The 18432-nt window shown below is 37.2% G+C and overlaps 2 protein-coding genes across 2 annotated transcripts; both read right to left on the bottom strand.

Moving 5' to 3' along the window:
* Nucleotides 1–301: 301 nt before the first annotated feature.
* On the bottom strand, nucleotides 302–1243 carry LOC105861319 (olfactory receptor 5G9-like). The gene has a single exon (XM_012746711.2). It carries the CDS (start codon nucleotides 1241–1243, stop codon nucleotides 302–304), a length of 942 nt encoding a protein of 313 aa, XP_012602165.1.
* Nucleotides 1244–17212: 15969 nt separating this feature from the next.
* LOC105861249 (olfactory receptor 5G9) lies at nucleotides 17213–18157 on the bottom strand. The gene has a single exon (XM_012746641.2). The coding sequence runs from the start codon at nucleotides 18155–18157 to the stop codon at nucleotides 17213–17215; it is 945 nt and encodes a 314-aa protein (XP_012602095.1).
* Nucleotides 18158–18432: the final 275 nt, after the last annotated feature.

The following is an 18432-nucleotide window of genomic DNA, read 5'->3' as shown; positions in this document are numbered from 1 at the left end:
TAAATAATAATACAAAGCTTTTTTTTTAAAAAAATAATTGGACTGTGAGGTGTTACAGGGAAGTGAAATTAAATGGTCCATGGGTTTGAAATGTAATATTGGCATGTTACAGAGAAAACATCATATGCAGAGTTCAATGAATCCACATTGATTAGCTAAATTAAGCAATAATTTGATGGATGAATGGATAAAGTGATGCTAAGTAGCCCCAAATACTTGCAAGTCTCTTACAATCATAGTAAGCTACACAATGAACCTGTCCTTTTAATTTTTTTTCTCTTCAATTTCCTTTCTAGATAATCTAGGCTTGGCAAAACTTCCTTTTAGCAACAGTCCTGTGAATGGCGTCTTTGACTTCTTTGTTTCTCAAGCTGTAGATAAGTGGGTTCAACATAGGAATCACTGCTGTGTAAAACACAGACACTACTTTATTGAGATCCAGAGAGAAACTCGCACTAGGCCGTACATAGATAAAGAACAGGGTACCATACAGGATGGAGACGGCTGTCAGGTGAGAAGAGCAGGTGGAAAAGGCTTTGCGCCTCCCATCAGCAGAGCGGATCCTCAGGATGGCAGTGAGAATATAGATGTAGGAGACCAGGATAGTCAGACCACTGAAGACTCCCACAGCTCCAGCCACAATGAAAACTACCAACTTATTGAGCCTGGTATCGGCACATACGAGAGAGAGCAGGGGAGACATGTCACAGAAGAAATGATTGATGACATTTGGGCCACAAAAAGGGAGACGAAATGCATTTGTTGTATGAGTCATGGTGTTCATGAATCCAATGACATAGGGACCCACCACCAGCTGTACACAGAGTCTCTGGGACATGGCAACTGAGTACAACAGCGGGTTGCAGATGGCCACATAGCGGTCATAGGCCATGGACGCCAAGAGAAAACACTCTGCCGCCACAAAGAACCCAAAGAACCACTGCTGCAAAGCACAGCCCAGGAAAGAGATGGCTTTCCTCTTGACAAAGAAGTCAGTGAGCATCTTGGGGCTCACGACTGAGGAGAAGCAGATGTCCACAAAAGACAGGTGGCTGAGGAAAAAGTACATGGGTGTGTGAAGGCGGGAGTCGATCCGGATGAGAACAATCATGCCCAAGTTTCCAGTTAGATTGATGATGTAGAAACTCAAAAAGAGCAGGAAGAGGAAGACCTGCAACTGGGGACTGTAATTCAAGCCTGTGAAAATGAACTCGGTGACTCTTGTGTAATTATCATTGGCCATTGACTGGTTCTTGTTTCTACTAGAAGAAGAGCAAAGGATTCACGACAGATTCAGTAGACAAGTCTTCAAAAATGAGACACGGCAAAAACATACCAGGAATTGGATGAGCATTAAGCATGATATGAGTTAGATACACCATGCAGCCAAGGAAAAAAGATGTACGTAAGTGCAAAATATCAGACCTGAAGCTATGAGATTTTAAGACATCATGGGAATATATTGATACATAGATAGAAAATGGAAGTCTACAAAACAGGAGCAGACTGTTCAAGGTCCCACAACCAGTTACTGAGAGCATTGGTTTCAGGATAGGTGCCTAGTAACTCCCACATCAGTGAACCTTACCTGAGTCCACCAGCTGATATGGGAGAGTGAGAATAAGGCAAGTTGGCAAAGAAATGAGCAACCAGGCATTTATTGGCCACATGCTGCGTGCTTTATGATTACAACATAAGGCTAAATGCATGCTTTCCAAATGGTCTGAACTGGACCACAACCTTTAACCCTGGGAAAGTTATTTATCTTCATCTGTGAAATGGAAATAATAATAATAATACTTACCAAGTAATGTGAGGATTAAAGGAGATATTGCATGCAAAAGATCTAGTAGAGTCTTACTGAACACCTAGATAAGTGCTCAATAATTATTACTCATATTATCATATTAGCTAATCTCTCTAAAAGGCCTGCACACTAAAAAAATATTATTACTTCATTTAATATAGGAATGGAGGAACATTGGAGCTCAACCCACATTCATAAAGCTAGTGACTGGCAGAGATGGGCTTTGAACATGTCTGTCAAATTTCAAACACAGACTCCACAATTGGAATTCATCCAAAAGGATGGATAGCCTCCTTTTTAACACTGCTGGAATGATTCCTGAGCCTTCACAGTTCCTTTGATCTCAAAGAAATCTAAAAGAAAAGAAAGAAATCTGTAAATGAGCTTGTTGGGTTAGTTTAGAAATGTTAGAGTGACGTAGGGATATTGCTGGCATAAGAACCTCTGTGGATGTGACAGTCTGCGTAGATGTGGCTGTTTTCCAAACGGTAAGGACATTCCAAGGCAGGAGGAACTGAAAACAGTTTCTCTCCTGGGGCAGAAAACTGCTCCAGGACGCTATTAGAAAGAAACACCCAATCTGCTGGAAAACTAGCCTGGCCGGGATCCTAAATTTATGTTCTTGTTTAGCTTTAGGCTAGAAATAGCTTTGCTGAGACAACTGTGCACCTGAATATCTTAATCTTTATAAACAGTCTTTAAAGTTTGCCTGCGGGATAACTTTATAATATGTAATCTTTATGGTAATCTATAGGACATTGTTTGCCGATTGGATGTCTTTAGAACATGTTTGTTTGTATGATTTAAAATGATCTTTTTGTTCTTGGGATGAATAAATACGAGTGAGGAATTATTCTTGGGGCTCTTGATCTGGAAAGCTTGAGTCCCCTGAACCCACTCTTTCTCCTCTATTGTCTCTTTTCTTATTCCTACGTGATGCACTATTTCCCACCCTGTCCGCTGGGGAATTCGTGGCATGAGCTCAAATCCTACATCCTCAATTTATCATTTAGTCACCCACTGTACGGGTGACCTTGGTCAAGTCAGCTGATCTCTTTGATTCTTAGCAGCATAATTCATGACATATGGGTAAAACTCATGCTTTTTGATCTTTGACAATTGTCACCAACTTAAAATGAGAGGATCAATGTGTAAGTATTCAGAAAACTGCTCATACTTTACTTTCAAAAATTCTTATTAGCCCAGGAATATTGGAGTCCAACATCATACTTAGGTTAGGCAACTTTTCTTCATATTTCTAACTTGAGATTTATTATTTCACTTTTACAAGGCCTCCTCTGAGGACAATAATATACATTTTACATTATATCTTTTATTTCAGGGAAATTAAAAAGACAAGTTGAGGTGATTAGCCTAAGTGTTTACCCATCACACTCACCTCCTGCTCAAACCTCTTCAAGAGTCTCATAACGATTCCAGGGTCACACCGTTCAGTCTTTCATTTGACAATTGTCCAAAGCTCCTCAATCCTTCCTTATCAGTCTTGTTTCCACAGCTACCCAATCCTCCTATCCCTCTAGACACATTTTGATTTCTCAATGTCTCTTTTCCATTCAGTCAGTGCTAGAATAGAATACAATGCTCCACACAGATCAGACCATACAGAATAGGAGACACAGTCAGCTCTCGGGCTCAGAGCACGAGGGCATCAGCAGCTAACCTATGATAGCCTTCCCTTAGTGAGGAAATGATTTAGGTGGTTTAGCTATGGATATGAGCTGCATTCAGGGCTATCTTTTCCCTCCATCATGTTGCTAAAGCATCTCTGTTCAATTTTATAATTATATGAATATAGTTTGATACAGTTGCAGAACCTTGACTTATCTCTACATAAATCATCTCTTTTTAGATCTTGTTGACTCATCCAACCATGATGAGGATCATGCTGATCTTGGCATGAACAAAATATATAATCTATTTTAATTCCACTTAATGTATGTGCTCTTGAACTTGTTACAATGTAGGTAGAACGAAGATCAGAAAATGAAATCATTTTCATCAATCAATCAATTCAATCATCAATTTCAATCAATTCTCAACTTACATTCTAATAGGCTCCTTCTTCTTTAAAGATTTTAGAAAGAACTAAAGTAAAATGAGCCAAGTTTTGCACATTTCATCCCTGCCCTTCACATGGCTACTCTCACACAGAGAATAGGTCAGAATTGACTATAGTCCTTTGATTTTATTCTTTATCTTCACCAAAAAAAAAAATATGTGGAATACTTCACTGGAAAATATAATTGGTGTCTTTGTCAATTAGATAAAAGTTCTCTATACTAGTTGCATCATTTTCTTGTTGTTATTGAAGACACTGTGTCCCCAAAGTGTATCGTATCTTGGGAATGAGGCTGTTAAGGGAAAGTGCAATTAAAGTTTTGCTTCATAGGCTGAATAAATCTGAGATCTGTTTCCTGATAATTTTATGTTTGTTTCTAGTTGTACATAGTGGCTCCATACTTTAGTTCCAGGCTCAACAAGAAAACTCCATGGTATCCCTTGTAAAATGAAGTAGAACAGGAGAGGTTGAGCCAGTAGAGAATCTTAGCTACCCCTCCCCCTCTCACTTTTGCATTAATATCTTGGTAGAGAATTCAGAAGAAAATTTGAAAGTGTGCATAGGAAAATAAACAAATAAAAACAAGAGTATTATTATTATTATTAAGAGAAAAAAGTTGTATGGGGAAGAAAACTTCATAATATATTGCATGGCTCAAATTTGAGTAGCTTTTGCACAGTGAGAAAAAAATGGCATAACTGAAAAATATCCATTGTGCATTGCATATATATTGCCTCAGTTAAAAATGGCTTTCACATAGTGAAAAGTGATACAGCTGAATATTGATATAACCAGTATTACAATAATATTGTGTTTTGATGGATGCAAGAATAGAGAAGGTGTGTCTGGTACAAATAATGAAATCAGACTACAGGGAAAAACAAATACATCTTTGTCTTTCAGATTGGGAGTCAAGAAGTAAATGATTTGGACTTGGATCCTCAATCCTGTAATCATTCAGGAGCTGGAGACCTCTTATCCAGTTTGTGTTTCCGTTATGATCTCTTTGGCTGGTCTTCTTACAATGTCCCTCCTCTAAGCTCCTCCAGGTTGGACTTTCCATCCTGGAAGCTTGTGAGATGATGAATCTGCCTTCACATTGCTCGCAGCTTAGAAGCTCTGTAGTAGAATACCAAAACCTTCATGGCTCTCTCGGTTCCCGTCACAGGACACCCCTAACCTCTGTTCATGAACACACAAAGCCTCCAAAACTGCCAGGTGCTACAACAAAATAAATACCCTGGAGTAGAGCCCTTTCTCGAATTATGAAGCAGCTACTCAAAAAATCACTTTTTAAAATTTCAGCATATTACGAGGGTACAAATGGTAAGGTCACGTACATTGCCCTTGCCTCCCCTCCCCTCTCTAGTCAGAGTTTCAAGCGTGTCCATCCCCCAGAGGGTGCTCATTGCACTCACCATGTATGCATATACCCATCCCCTCCTTTAAATCCCAAACTTACAGTTATCATTCCAGATAAAAATCAAGTATTAATTTTTTTCATCTATGTATAGCAGTCATTTTGTCATTGTGACTGTCATTTCAGGATTTGTCTCTGCTGTAGCCATGGGAAAAACAAGGAAATTCCAACGTAGCCTGTATTAGTTTCCTATTGCTGCTGTAACAGATTACCATAAACATGTTGACTTAAAACGACAGAAATCTATTCTTTCACAGTTACAGAAACCAGTAGTCTGAAAGCAAGTTATGAGCAGAAACACAGGCCCTTTCAACTGCTGCAGGGGAGAATTCTTCCTTCCTTCTTCCAGCTCCTGGTGGCTTCAGGGACTCCCTGCTGGCTGTGTAACTCCCATCTGTACCTTCTTTCTTCACATCGCCTCCTCCTCTGTGTGTCTGTGTCCTTTCCTCTTCCGTTTGCCTCAAATTTCCCTCTGCTTTTCTCTTAAAAGGATACTCATCATTGAATTTAGGGCTCATACAGATCATTCATGATGGTCTCATTTCAAGATCTTTAAATTAACTACATACTCAAATGTGTAATCTTTGGAAACCCTTTTGCCAAATAAGGTTAAATTTGCAACTGCAGTGATTTGGATGAAGATATATATCTTGGCTTGTTGGGGGGGTATTGTTCAGTCTTCTAAAAAGTCTTCCCAAGTTCTGCCCTGAATGGGTAGGCTTTGTGGTAGTTCAGTCCTGCTTCTTTTTCCTGAGAATAACTTGGGGGGGGGGCAGGGGGCGGGAATTAAAAACCACCAAAAACATAGGTAGGATTTCCTGTTCAAACCAGTATAGATCTGGACACCTTCTTATATTTTCTTACAATGCCAGATTATTTTACCCAGGGCAATCACATGTCTGCCATTATGTGCACATAATTATAAAACAGTGTTCCGATCATGGGCAGATGAATCCCTTACTCCCACTGTGAGAGCATCATTCCTTCTTTATCATGGACTTAGCTACATGGCTATTCATAGCCCTGTAACTATGTAGACATAGAGGAAGATCCTTCACCTTCACACTACGGTAGGCTAGAAACACTGCAAAATGTCACAGGAAATAACCTGTTTGTGGGGCTTGGAGTTTATTTTGAATTTGTTTTGATAGATAGATAGATAGATAGATAGATAGATAGATAGATAGATAGATAGATAGATAGAGTAAATTTGAGAGTGACATAATTTTGATATAAAACTGCATCTCATATTTTCATTTAACTGTAATTGCCAATAAATTCCTTATGAAATGATGCTGTAAGAATTAACTTTCTGGAAGAATATAGGTAAGAAGATGAAGCATAGTGAAAGGGACATATTTCACTGGTTTGCTTCACTTTTGGCTTGTTGGTTAATTTTCACTAAAAATGAAATTTGTTTTTAAAAAAATTAATCAATAATTAATATACTTAGAAGAAAAAAGACAAAGGAAAGAAGGACTCAGTTGAAGAATGAAGTCAAGAAAATACTAAAAATGCCGCTTTATTTTTCATAAAATTAGTTTTTAAATTTTAGTTGAAAAAATAACTGAGGTATATGATTTTCCAAGGGTTTTCAAAACAAGAAGTTTACCAAATGGAAGAAGACATCCCAGTCATGGACTTGATTGTCAGGAAAGAGGAGACATGAGAGGGCTCCATTGAATTTCCACTTAGGGTAGTGACTCCAGAAATTCAAGTTTGTTGTCAGGTCAAGGGGGACAGATGGAGGGAAAAGAGACAGAGTTAAAAAGAGGAATCTAAAACTTTCACTATAAAATAATTCTTTTCAATCATGTCGATCTTTTCACTTTTTCTTCTTCCTACTTCACATTATATTCCCAAATTTTAAAAGTACTTTTCCCATGGATTTTGAATACTTTTTTTAGTTACATATACATACATGCATATATACATATTACTATGGTGAAATAATAACTCAATATATAATCTATATAATAATGAATTAGAAAGCACCAAAATAGGTAGTTTTGGGCTATGCCAAGGCAACACAAGGGAAAGGCCTTTGTAGGGTGAACATGGAAGCAAAGCAAAGAAAATACTTGACTGGTCACAACTATGTAGTTGCCTTATTGGATCTATCCCATTGAAGGTCCCTGATTGTAAAACTGTAAGTCAATCGGTAGCTTCTGATTGATTGAGCTTAAGTTTCATTTTTCTTTCATATAGGAATTTACCAAAATATAGCCCAAGTTAAGTTTCACTTATATTTGCAAATCAAGCAAGGCCAAGTTTGCTTCCTTGGCTTTACTGGCTTTTATCTGCTCCGGGAATTCTCAATTCCAGTCTTCATTTTATTTTGTTTTAACAGAAGGGATTCTCTTTGATGGGGTGTCGAAGAATGTATACCATTTAATCTTTTATTATTTCAACCCTGACAAGTGCTTCTCAAAATCATCTTTATATACACGCCTTTCAAAGGAAATATATGTTGCTGTTCGGACCAGGTGAGAGAACTGGTGCAGATACCCAGAGATTTATGGAACGCAGTTTAATGAATGTAACCCACTAAAGCATTACAAAAATATTCTTCAATTGTGAAGTGCCAACTCTTCCAAAAAGAAAAAAGGCATTTTTTTGTAATGAATAAGAGGATTTGTCTTTATAATCTTTAAATTATTAAAATGATTTTAATAATTAAAAAAATCATCATAAAATTTTGGATCCACAAATAATATAACAAAAGAGGCTTCAGACTCCAATGAAGGGAACTTTGGTCTAGAGCAGTTATTCCCAACCTGCCTGTGTATTAGAACCACCTTGAGAAGTTTTTATTAATATGATAAATAAGATAAGATACTAGGTTCCATTCGATCATAATCAGAATCTCTGGGGTATCCCAGTGTTGAGAACTCCAGACCTAGACCCTGAGCATTCTTGCAGGCTTCCATGCCTCCACTTTCTGCCCCCATGCACCCAGCACAGGTTTCCATGGTGAATGAGATGGAGACATAAAAAGCCTTCTAAGAACAGAATATGTTCAGAGTGATCTGAATTCCGTAATCTGCAAGACTTCACAAATCCTGCCAAATAATTATCTTTCCAACATTGTATCCCACCCCAGTCTTTACTGACTGCGGTTTAATCAAATGGCAGCTACCCACTCCTCCTGCCTCTGAATCTTTGGTTACATTTTATGTCAAAGTGGGACCAGTCAAAATGCAACCCAGTCTTCAGGACAGCTTAAACATGACGTCCTCAACATAAACCCTTCCTTCTGACTTCTGTAGTCCAAAGCAATCTCTCTCTCTAAATTTCAAAACATGGGGTGAGCTTGCATATGGAACTGGTCAATGCAAACTTTTGTTATGGCGGTTTTGCATGAGATTCACCATCTCTTACCAGACTGTGACCATAAATGATGGAGATCCTAACTTACTTAGTTCAACAGATATTTATAGTGTCCAGAGTGGCACTGGTATGGATGAACCAGCAGTTAAATATCAAAATACATCTAAACTCTCTGAAACACAGTTTTCTGTCTTAACACTTCCCATGCCCACCAACCTCTGGATCGCCCCAACCACTCTACTCCAACACCAGATTTCTCTACAATATAGCTACCAAAGAGATGATAAATGGTACAGCAGGAGGATCTAGGACCCTGTTTAAGCCAGCATTTTTTTCTGATGGGTCAACACCTTTTTCCTGCTAGTAATATTTTTTTGTGTGTTTTCATTTTACTTGTTTTAAGACTGGATCTCCCTCTATTGCTCAGGCTAGAGTGTAGTGGCATCATCATAGCTCACAGCAACCTCAAACTCCTGGGCTTAAGCAATCCTCCTGCTTCGGTCTCCTGAGTAACTGGAACTATAGGCACACACCCTGTGACCAGCTAATTATTCTAGTTTTTTAGAGACAGGATCTCACTATGCTGTTCAAGTTCGTCTCGAACTCCTGGCTTTTTTTTTTTTTTTTTTTGAGACAGAGTCTCACTTTGTTGTCCAGGCTAGAGTGAGTGCCGTGGCGTCAGCCTAGCTCACAGCAACCTCAAACTCCTGGGCTCAAGCGATCCTCCTGCCTCAGCCTCCCGAGTAGCTGGGACTACAGGCATGCGCCACCATGCCCGGCTAATTTTTTATATATATCAGTTGGCCAATTAATTTCTTTCTATTTATAGTAGAGACGGGGTCTCGCTCTTGCTCAGGCTGGTTTTGAACTCCTGACCTTGAGCAATCCGCCCGCCTCGGCCTCCCAAGAGCTAGGATTACAGGCGTGAGCCACAGCGCCCGGCCTCGAACTCCTGGCTTTAAGCAAGCCTCCTGCCTCGGCCTCCCAAAGTGCTAGGATTACAGGCATGAGGCACTGTGCCCAGACTACCAGTTATAATTTGAATACCATCTCTGATCAATGTCCATTCTTTGCAAGAGTTTGTGACATGAGGTGAAGAATGCAGAAAACACCAGAAAATGAGAAGAATTTAGCTGGATGTCAAAGTAATTCAGCTAATTTCCTCATGTTCTTATAAACTGAAGTGCATTCATGACCAAAACAATCTATTAATTTTTTTTCAGTAATATTGGGTAAGGAATTGTCAAAAGAAAATAAATTACTAATTCAATTCAGTTACTCCAGTTGATGATTTTCTATAGAAAATTTGTATTGAGAAATTAACAGATTTGTATAAGGATTATATTTTTCAAAATTAAATTTTCATTGAAAAAAGGATTCTAAATTTATATAAAACATTTCACTAGGAAATACATTATGAAAAATACCAAAAAGAGTTAAATGGGGCCGGGCGCGGTGGCTCACGCCTGTAATCCTAGCTCTCTGGGAGGCCGAGGCGGGCGGATTGCTCGAGGTCAGGAATTCAAAACCAGCCTGAGCAAGAGCAAGACCCCGTCTCTACTATAAATAGAAAGAAATTAATTGGCCAACTGATATAGATATGTAAAAAATTAGCCGGGCATGGTGGCACATGCCTATAGTCCCAGCTACTCGGGAGGCTGAGGCAGAAGGATTGCTTGAGCCCAGGAGTTTGAGGTTGCTGTGAGCTAGGCTGACGCCACGGCACTCACTCTAGCCTGGACAACAAAGTGAGACTGTCTCAAAAAAAAAAAAAAAGAGTTAAATGGGGCACAAAAGATCAGACATGCTAAATAATAAGCATTCTATTAATAGATAAATAAGCATTAGAGCAAAGCTCTATAGGCACTAAAACAGATGACTGAGTAAACTGATACCATCTAGCTATATGTTTCCTAATAAAAATCTATATGGTAAGGGAGACAGTTTGATGAAAATAAGGGGAGCTTGAGAACCAAGCAGAATTTATTTTGACATCCGTGTCTGCCATTTCCTACCACGTAACTTTAGGAAAGTCACTTCACTTTTATAAACCTTAGATTTCCTTACATCTTGAATAAAGATAATTCCTACTTTAGAGAGTTGTCTTATAATAAAATGATCTTTAAAGGACTTAACGATATCACCTGTTACTAAAGAGTTTTATAACATTACCTGTTCTTAAAGAGTGTTTCAATAGCTCAATGTCATAGAATTTTACAATTACCACCATTATTAATATGTAAGTATTATCCCATCATAGAACATTACTTTTTATGTATTTTAAAATTTCTGCATGATTTAGAGTAAAACACAAATATGTGAAAACCATAGGAACACAAAAATAAATATTTGCCAAATATGCCTAATCTGTGATCAATTTTTAAAGATGGAAGTCGTAATTTAAAAAAGCAACAAATTTTACTCATTTTTATTGATTTTAAAAGTAGCAAAGGACAAACTAGGAAAATTATTTGCAGCTAATGTTACAGAGAGTTTTTTAAATTTATAATTGTTATGATGATGTAAGGAATGTTTGACACAGTAAAAAGCTCTGAATTGTATGTTTCTAGAAAAGGTATATCATAATTCCATTACATGTCATAGAAATAATTCCATTACATGTCACTTTCTTCCTTTATACTCTCATTTCATAATCAAAAGAAATGAGTGTTAAAGCAGTTTGGTGATATTAAATTTTCATGTGCTGTGAACTTTAGAAAATCTCAAGAAAGCTCCAGTCTTTTCATATGGAATAAATGCTGATAGACACGAACATGCAAAATTTGTATATGATTTAACTGGCTTCCATAACTGATTCTTATACTTTAATGCTTTTTCCAAATCTGTCATTTTAGTAGCACTTTCAATTACTAAAGAAATCTTGAGTGGACAATTTTATTGTATTGACTCAAGTTGATGCTGCCATCTAGTGAAAACATTTATCAACACCTTAAGGAGACACCAATACAAGTCTTTTTTTACTAGGAGTGTTGTCTATTCTTTATTTGAACACATGCTATATTCACTGAGACTGTGTTAATAGGAGGTGACTTTAGTTAAACAAAAGAAGTAAAAAAGAAAGAAAGATGTTTTAAGAATAACATGAACAAAGTTTGACCCTTATGTAAAATAAAACTAATATTTAAAACTAGGTTTTTAAAAATTCAAGATGTAACGCCATTTTGAGGAAAGATTTAATAACAGAGAAACTAGAGAAGGATTAATCAACTTTAGGAGCTAATTCTTCATTGCATTCCTTCTAAAATGGCACTGAAGAAAACAACACCCTGATATACTCAGTGGGATTTAATAAACTTTTATTGAACAACACTCTGTGCTAGACACTGTGCTAGACTCTGATGATAAATAAGAAGTATCTCCTAAAGATATATTCTAAGGAAGAATTCCTCTATTTCTAGGCTAATAAAATTATATAAACTTTGATCAGGAGCAGATGATGTTCTATACCTTTCTAATATCCATAAAGATGACCAAACTAATGGAATTCTTACCAAACTAAAAAAATCAATAATAATAATAGAAACATTAGCCAACATTTTCTGAGCACTTACTTATATAATTTAATTTTGATGATAATATAATGCCCTAAATAATGTTATCCTCATTTCATAGGTGAATTAAATTTTTAAAAAAATTATCTGTAATGTTTATATTTGTTCTAAATTTTAAATTTTGAAATATGTAAGCCTTACTTGTGTAACCTGATTATACCTACTAATTAAGAGTTACCTCATGCATATTTGTTAACCTAATGATTTATTTGACAATGAAAAATAATTCTTGTTATGAAGAATATTTAGTAGCAAATAAATTATTCAAAATATTTAGGATTTACAATTTAGTCTAAAGCAGGCTAAATAATATTTAATACAAAAATTTATTATAAAATATTATTTATACATATATTTTAAAGTACTGGAAGAATATAAACAATAGATTTAACATAGATTATCCATATGAACAATATCATATTACAAGAACATGTGTTTTTCAAAATCCTATCATCTTATAAAATAAACTTCATTTATATATTTCTGAGTTCTATATATACTATACACATATAAAATATTAGAAATAAAAGTATCCCTTTTGATATATTTTGCCACTATTTTTATTTACGAGTAGTAAAATTACTCATGAGTTTTATCTTCTTCCTATTCTACTTTCCAAATATTCTACAATAACTTTGTAGAATTTTTACTCAATGTATACATTAAATTATCCCATAATTTAAGTAAGTTGAAACATTTTCTTAATTCAAAAAAACATTATTTTGCCTCACCATTAAAAAAAGGAAGATGGTAAAAACCATGGTTGGAGAAAGTGATATCTGGACGCTCTAAGAGGGCACAGAACCCCTCATCACACAAAGCAGGATCTCTTGCTACATTATAGACGAGTCTGTTGTCTGTCAGCATCATGAGATTTGCTTTCAACCCATTATATTTTGCATTCAAATTGTTCCTGAGATTCAAAGAGATTGTCGTTACTAATATATCAGTCTCCATTCACATAATGGCCCCCTCCCATCTAAATATGTCTCACAGATCATTCCTTGCATGAGCTACTCATAAAATATCAACATCTTTAGAGAAAGCATTGTGTCTGTACATATAATCACAATGTGTTTTGGAGAAGGTTTTAAACACCTGAGGAAGACCTGACGATGCCTGATTCATTCTGAAGTTTGTGCGCTGCATGAAGAGAGATTTTCGATGCACAGATGCTTAAAATCAGCTTTGCATCCCCGTCACGGACCAGAAATTCTTCCTTCAATTGTTTATAGAACTTTCCTTCTTTGAACAATACAGAAAATGTGGTTTATCCCATCCCAGTGGTGTCTCCAGACATTATGAGATGAACACAATCCAATCCTCTGTCCTACATACATTATTACTCTCATTGCTATAGCTCCCCAGGGATGCCAGGGTCAAGTGTTATAGCAGGAAAATGCTAGAGTGTGATTCAGATCAGTCACTGTTGAGAATCAGAGTGGCCACTAATGACCAGGAAATTCGTTCAAGAAGGTCAGTTACACTGTAGTTAACTAAACCAGATTGCTTCAGAGGTATCCAGTGTTTCTTCACTCATCCCAAGGGTTACATAGAACTCACAGAGAACCCTTTGGGCGCTGGGTGGAATCAAAGCTAACTGGATCCCAATAACCAGATTGGGACTATGACTGGCCCATGGTTAGCCAACTTAGGTGAAGAAGGGTCTTTTCTATAAATGTTGCATATTTATAGAATTACAAAATCATAATAAAAAACATCATATTTATGAGTGAACCCTACAGTATTAAACTTAGAGATTAGAAATTCTACTGTGGGGGGAGAGTCAGCAGATAGCAGAATGCTCAAGAATCTTCCTTGGGTGCAGAGATCTGATAACAGAGCCTCGAGGAAATGTTTGTGGTTTAAATTTATGATGGAGGGAAATCTCCTGGAAGTGGAATTTGACTTGCTGAGCATGAGGTCTGAGCTGTTATTCCTGTTAATGGAAAGGAAGGAAGGGGGTGGTAGCCCAAACAGTAGAATGTAAATGCTGATATTAGGCAGCTACTCCTTCGTCCATTCATTCAGAAACATCACTAAGTGCCCTAGAATCATAGGAATATTGCAAGTCCATTCGCTTTGCTTGGAAGCTCTTTTCTCTTTTTCCCCATTTCCCTGACTGGATATCAATTTAGGTCTTGACAAAAGATCTTCTTTATAGATAATCATACTGATGACAGGACTCACTCTCAGAGACATCACAATGCAGAACACTGATTCTCCACTGGAAAGAGCCACGCCAACTCCCAGCATGAAATGTGGGATCTGATTTCCATCCTGGATAAAGATGTGTAAGTGACTTCCATCCAGGATACAGACCATTTATGACAAAAACAAGAGGAGGAGGCTGTGCTTTCCAGCAGCAGAATGGATTCTCACAATGGCAGTAAAGAAGTAAATAAATAATATCCAGATGGTTAGGCCACTGAAATCAGCTATAGCTCCAGATTATCTCTGCAATTAAAGAGTAACAATCTGGATGATGGAGACATGGGGAATCATTACACTGTTATATTATTTTTTATATTTAAATATTCCATGATAAAATAATTTTAAGTAAAAATATGTTGGATCAGGTGTCAAAATACTCAAGGATGAATAGTAGGCTGATGTCTCAGACATGATGCTGGAGAAGAATTAGAAATCAAGAGCTGTCATGAAACATTATGGCTTTCATGAGCCCAGCAGCATAAAGCCTACCCATGACACTAGCACAGCATCTGTGTAACATGGCAGCCACATAGACCACTGAGTTCCAGAAGATACGTGTAAACCATGATGACAAGAGAAACCACTGACCAGACACAAGAATGTAATGAACCTCCACTGTGAGGCATAACTCAGACTGGTAATTTTCCATTCTGCGAAAAATAAACAAAAAAGATCACCTTATTTTGTTATTAGCAGAAAATATATTCACATCAGATATTGCTCATCCATTCCCCATCTAATTAATTACTTCAAAGATAAGTGATAAATTTAAATTAAACAGAAGAACTGTCTCAACTAAAATATGGACTCTTTTAAGATCATCTTATTGGAACTATTTCTGTCTCTCTGGTTATCCAGTGCATGACTTGTTCCTTCTCTCTGGAACAAATGCGGTACTGAATCCATTATTCCCCCTAGTCTATATATCAACTCCATATGTCCAGGTGTCCAGTTCTCTGTACAGCCTGCTCACCCTTTCTGAACTCAAACCACTCCATCATCAATCCCTATAAAGTGCTATCCTTATAATAATGGCAATACTTAAAGCAGTTTCAAGTATACCTAGAATGGAAGGAAGGATTATGACACTCATTCCATCCACATTGCCTGAGAAAGCATTTGCTTATTCAGCAACCTCATCATGACACCCATTTGGGCAGGACTTGAGATAAATCTACACCAAAGTTACTCCTTGTGTCACTACTTAAATGCCTTTATGCTGCCTTAGTTTTCTTACCCAGATATAGATACTTCTATAATCTAGACATAAATTTTATATTTTTAGATCATGTCCAACTAGCAGGGCTAACATGCCTGCAAGACTCTGGTTTGTATCAAATAGGCACTTTTCTAACATTGTTTAATTTTCCATGAAAATAATTATAATTCCTCTAGAATTCTTCAAAATGTTTTTGAGAGACAGAGAGATGCTAAAAATAATTGTAAATTTTATCTACTATATTTCTTATTTCTTTTATGAATTTGGAAATGATAAAAAAGACTAACATGAAAATATTTATATGAATCTTTGGTATTTTAATTCACCTCTGACTTTTCAAAACCCATTGCCTCTGGCTTTGTAAAAGGTTTTTGCTTTTCTCATTCACATTTTTGCATTTTATTTCTAATTTCTTTAGTAAGCTACCCCTATTTATATTTCTCATCAAAACCTAGGGGAAAATAAAATATAAAGTAATAATATTAAGAGTTTAAACAACTTGAGTGAACTATGTAGAGAAGCATCTGGAAATTATAATAGGATTTGTCTCTGGATGGAAGAATATTACAGGGTTTTTACTCTTATTATTTTTACTTATTTGCTTGTTTATATTTTTAGTTTTTCTGCAATGACTATGACTTACTTTATTTATAGAGAACACGAATAAAGAAGATGAGCATAAAAGAAATTAAAGAGAATATAATCTGGGGAATTCTTTAAGTAAAATAAAATGATTCAGGCCGGGCGCGGTGGCTCACGCCTGTAATCCTAGCTCTCTGGGAGGCCGAGGCGGGCGGATTGCTCGAGGTCAGGAGTTCAAAACCAGCCTGAGCAAGAGCGAGACCCCGTCTCCACTATAAATAGAAAGAAATTAATTGGCCAACTAATATATACAAAAAAAATTAGCCGGGCATGGTGGCGAATGCCTGTAGTCCCAGCTACTTGGGAGGCTGAGGCAGGAGGATCGCTTGAGCCAGGAGATTGAGGTTGCTGTGAGCTAGGCTGACGCCACGGCACTCACTCTAGCCTGGGCAACAAAGCGAGACTCCGTCTCAAAAAAAAAATAAAATAAAATAAAATGATTCATAAGCTAAGTGACCTGTTCTGTTTGACATGTTGAATTGTGTATATAGGAATGTGTAATATGTATGCTGTTCCAATGAATCATACCTAGTCTGGACACTCACATTATTCTAACTAGTGTGATAGTGTTAGTAACTAGGTGATCCTAACATTTATTACATTATATCACATCCCCATCAATGAAGCTATTTAGGAAAATTAGAATTGTTCTGAGTCTCTGGGTAATAGAAATTTTTGTCATTGATAGACACATGATGAAATAGAGATTTTTGTAAAGGAGATAGTAAAATAAAAGTCATATGGAAGGATAAAATTATTCCAACAACAAATTTGGCAAATATTTTAACATCTTGGGATGATCACCAGATAGTCTAATGTATAGACTATCTGAATGTATAGATGTATAGTCTAGGATGTATAGTCTGGATGTATAGTCTAGATGTATAGAAGCTTTTCCATTGATCTACTTCCTGTTCTTGATAGGAACTTAAATTTTCATGAAAAACTTTTTCTTGGCGATCATTCTACCCATGGCAGCTTTCACTTCTTTATTTCTCAAGCTGTAGATGAGCGGATTCAACATGGGGATCACTGATGTGTAGAACACGGACACTACTTTATTGAGGTCCAGGGAAAAAATTGCCCCTGGCCGCACATAGATAAAGAAGAGAGTCCCATACAAGATAGAAACAGCCGTCAGGTGGGAAGAGCAGGTGGAAAAGGCTTTGCGCCTCCCATCAGCAGAGCGAATCCTCAGGATGGCAGAAACGATGTAAAAATAGGAGACTATGATAGTCAGGCTACTGACGACTAGTACAGCTCCAGCCACAATGAAAACTAACAATTTGTTGATCCATATGTCAGCACATATGAGAGAAAGAAGGGGAGACATGTCACAGAAGAAATGATTGATGATATTGGAGTGACAGAAAGGAAGTCGAAAAGCAGCTGTTGTGTGAGTCATGGTGTTTAGGAAACCAGCAGTGTAGGGTCCGACCACCAGCTGTATGCAGAGTCTCTGGGACATGGCAACTGAGTACAGTAACGGGTTGCAGATGGCCACATAGCGGTCATAGGCCATGGATGCCAAGAGAAGGCACTCAATGGCTACAAAGAACCCAAAGAACCACTGCTGCAAGGCACAGCCCAGGAAAGAGATGGCTTTCCTCTCAGCAAAGAAGTCAGTGAGCATCTTTGGACCCACAACTGAGGAAAAGCAGATGTCCACAAAGGACAGGTGGCTAAGAAAAAAGTACATAGGTGTGTGAAGGCGGGAATCCATGTGGATGAGAACAATCATGCCCAAGTTTCCTGTCATAGTAATGAGGTAAAATAATAGAAATAGGAGAAAAAGGAAGACCTGCAGTTGAGGATGGTACTTTAAGCCTATGAAAATGAATTCTGTGATTCTTGTATAGTTTTCATCAGCCATCGTGGATTTCAGTATCTATAGTGAGAAAAATAGGGAATTGATAATGTATTCAACTTTAATTTTCTTTAAACTTTAACATATTACATAGGAAAAGAAATTACAGGTAGAACTCAGGAACATTGTTTTTCCCTTTTTTTGGACAAAGTCTCACTTTGTCGCTCTGTCTCCTGGGGTACAGTGGATTAGCATCATAGCTCTCTGCAAGCTCAAAATCCTAGGCTCAAGCAATCCTCCTGCCTCAGCCTCCCAGGTAGCTGAACTACAGGTGCATACCA

The sequence above is a fragment of the Microcebus murinus genome, chromosome 4 (genome assembly GCF_040939455.1).
Source record: "Microcebus murinus isolate Inina chromosome 4, M.murinus_Inina_mat1.0, whole genome shotgun sequence".
Taxonomy (NCBI): Eukaryota; Metazoa; Chordata; class Mammalia; order Primates; family Cheirogaleidae; genus Microcebus; species Microcebus murinus.
The sequence above is the reverse complement of the archived record's forward strand: the minus strand, read 5'-3'. Positions and strand labels throughout refer to the sequence as shown.

Coding starts and splice junctions, on each gene's coding strand:
- LOC105861319 (XM_012746711.2), bottom strand. CDS start 1,243: ATGGCCAATGATAATTACACAAGAGTCACCGAGTTCATTTTCACAGGC.
- LOC105861249 (XM_012746641.2), bottom strand. CDS start 18,157: ATGGCTGATGAAAACTATACAAGAATCACAGAATTCATTTTCATAGGC.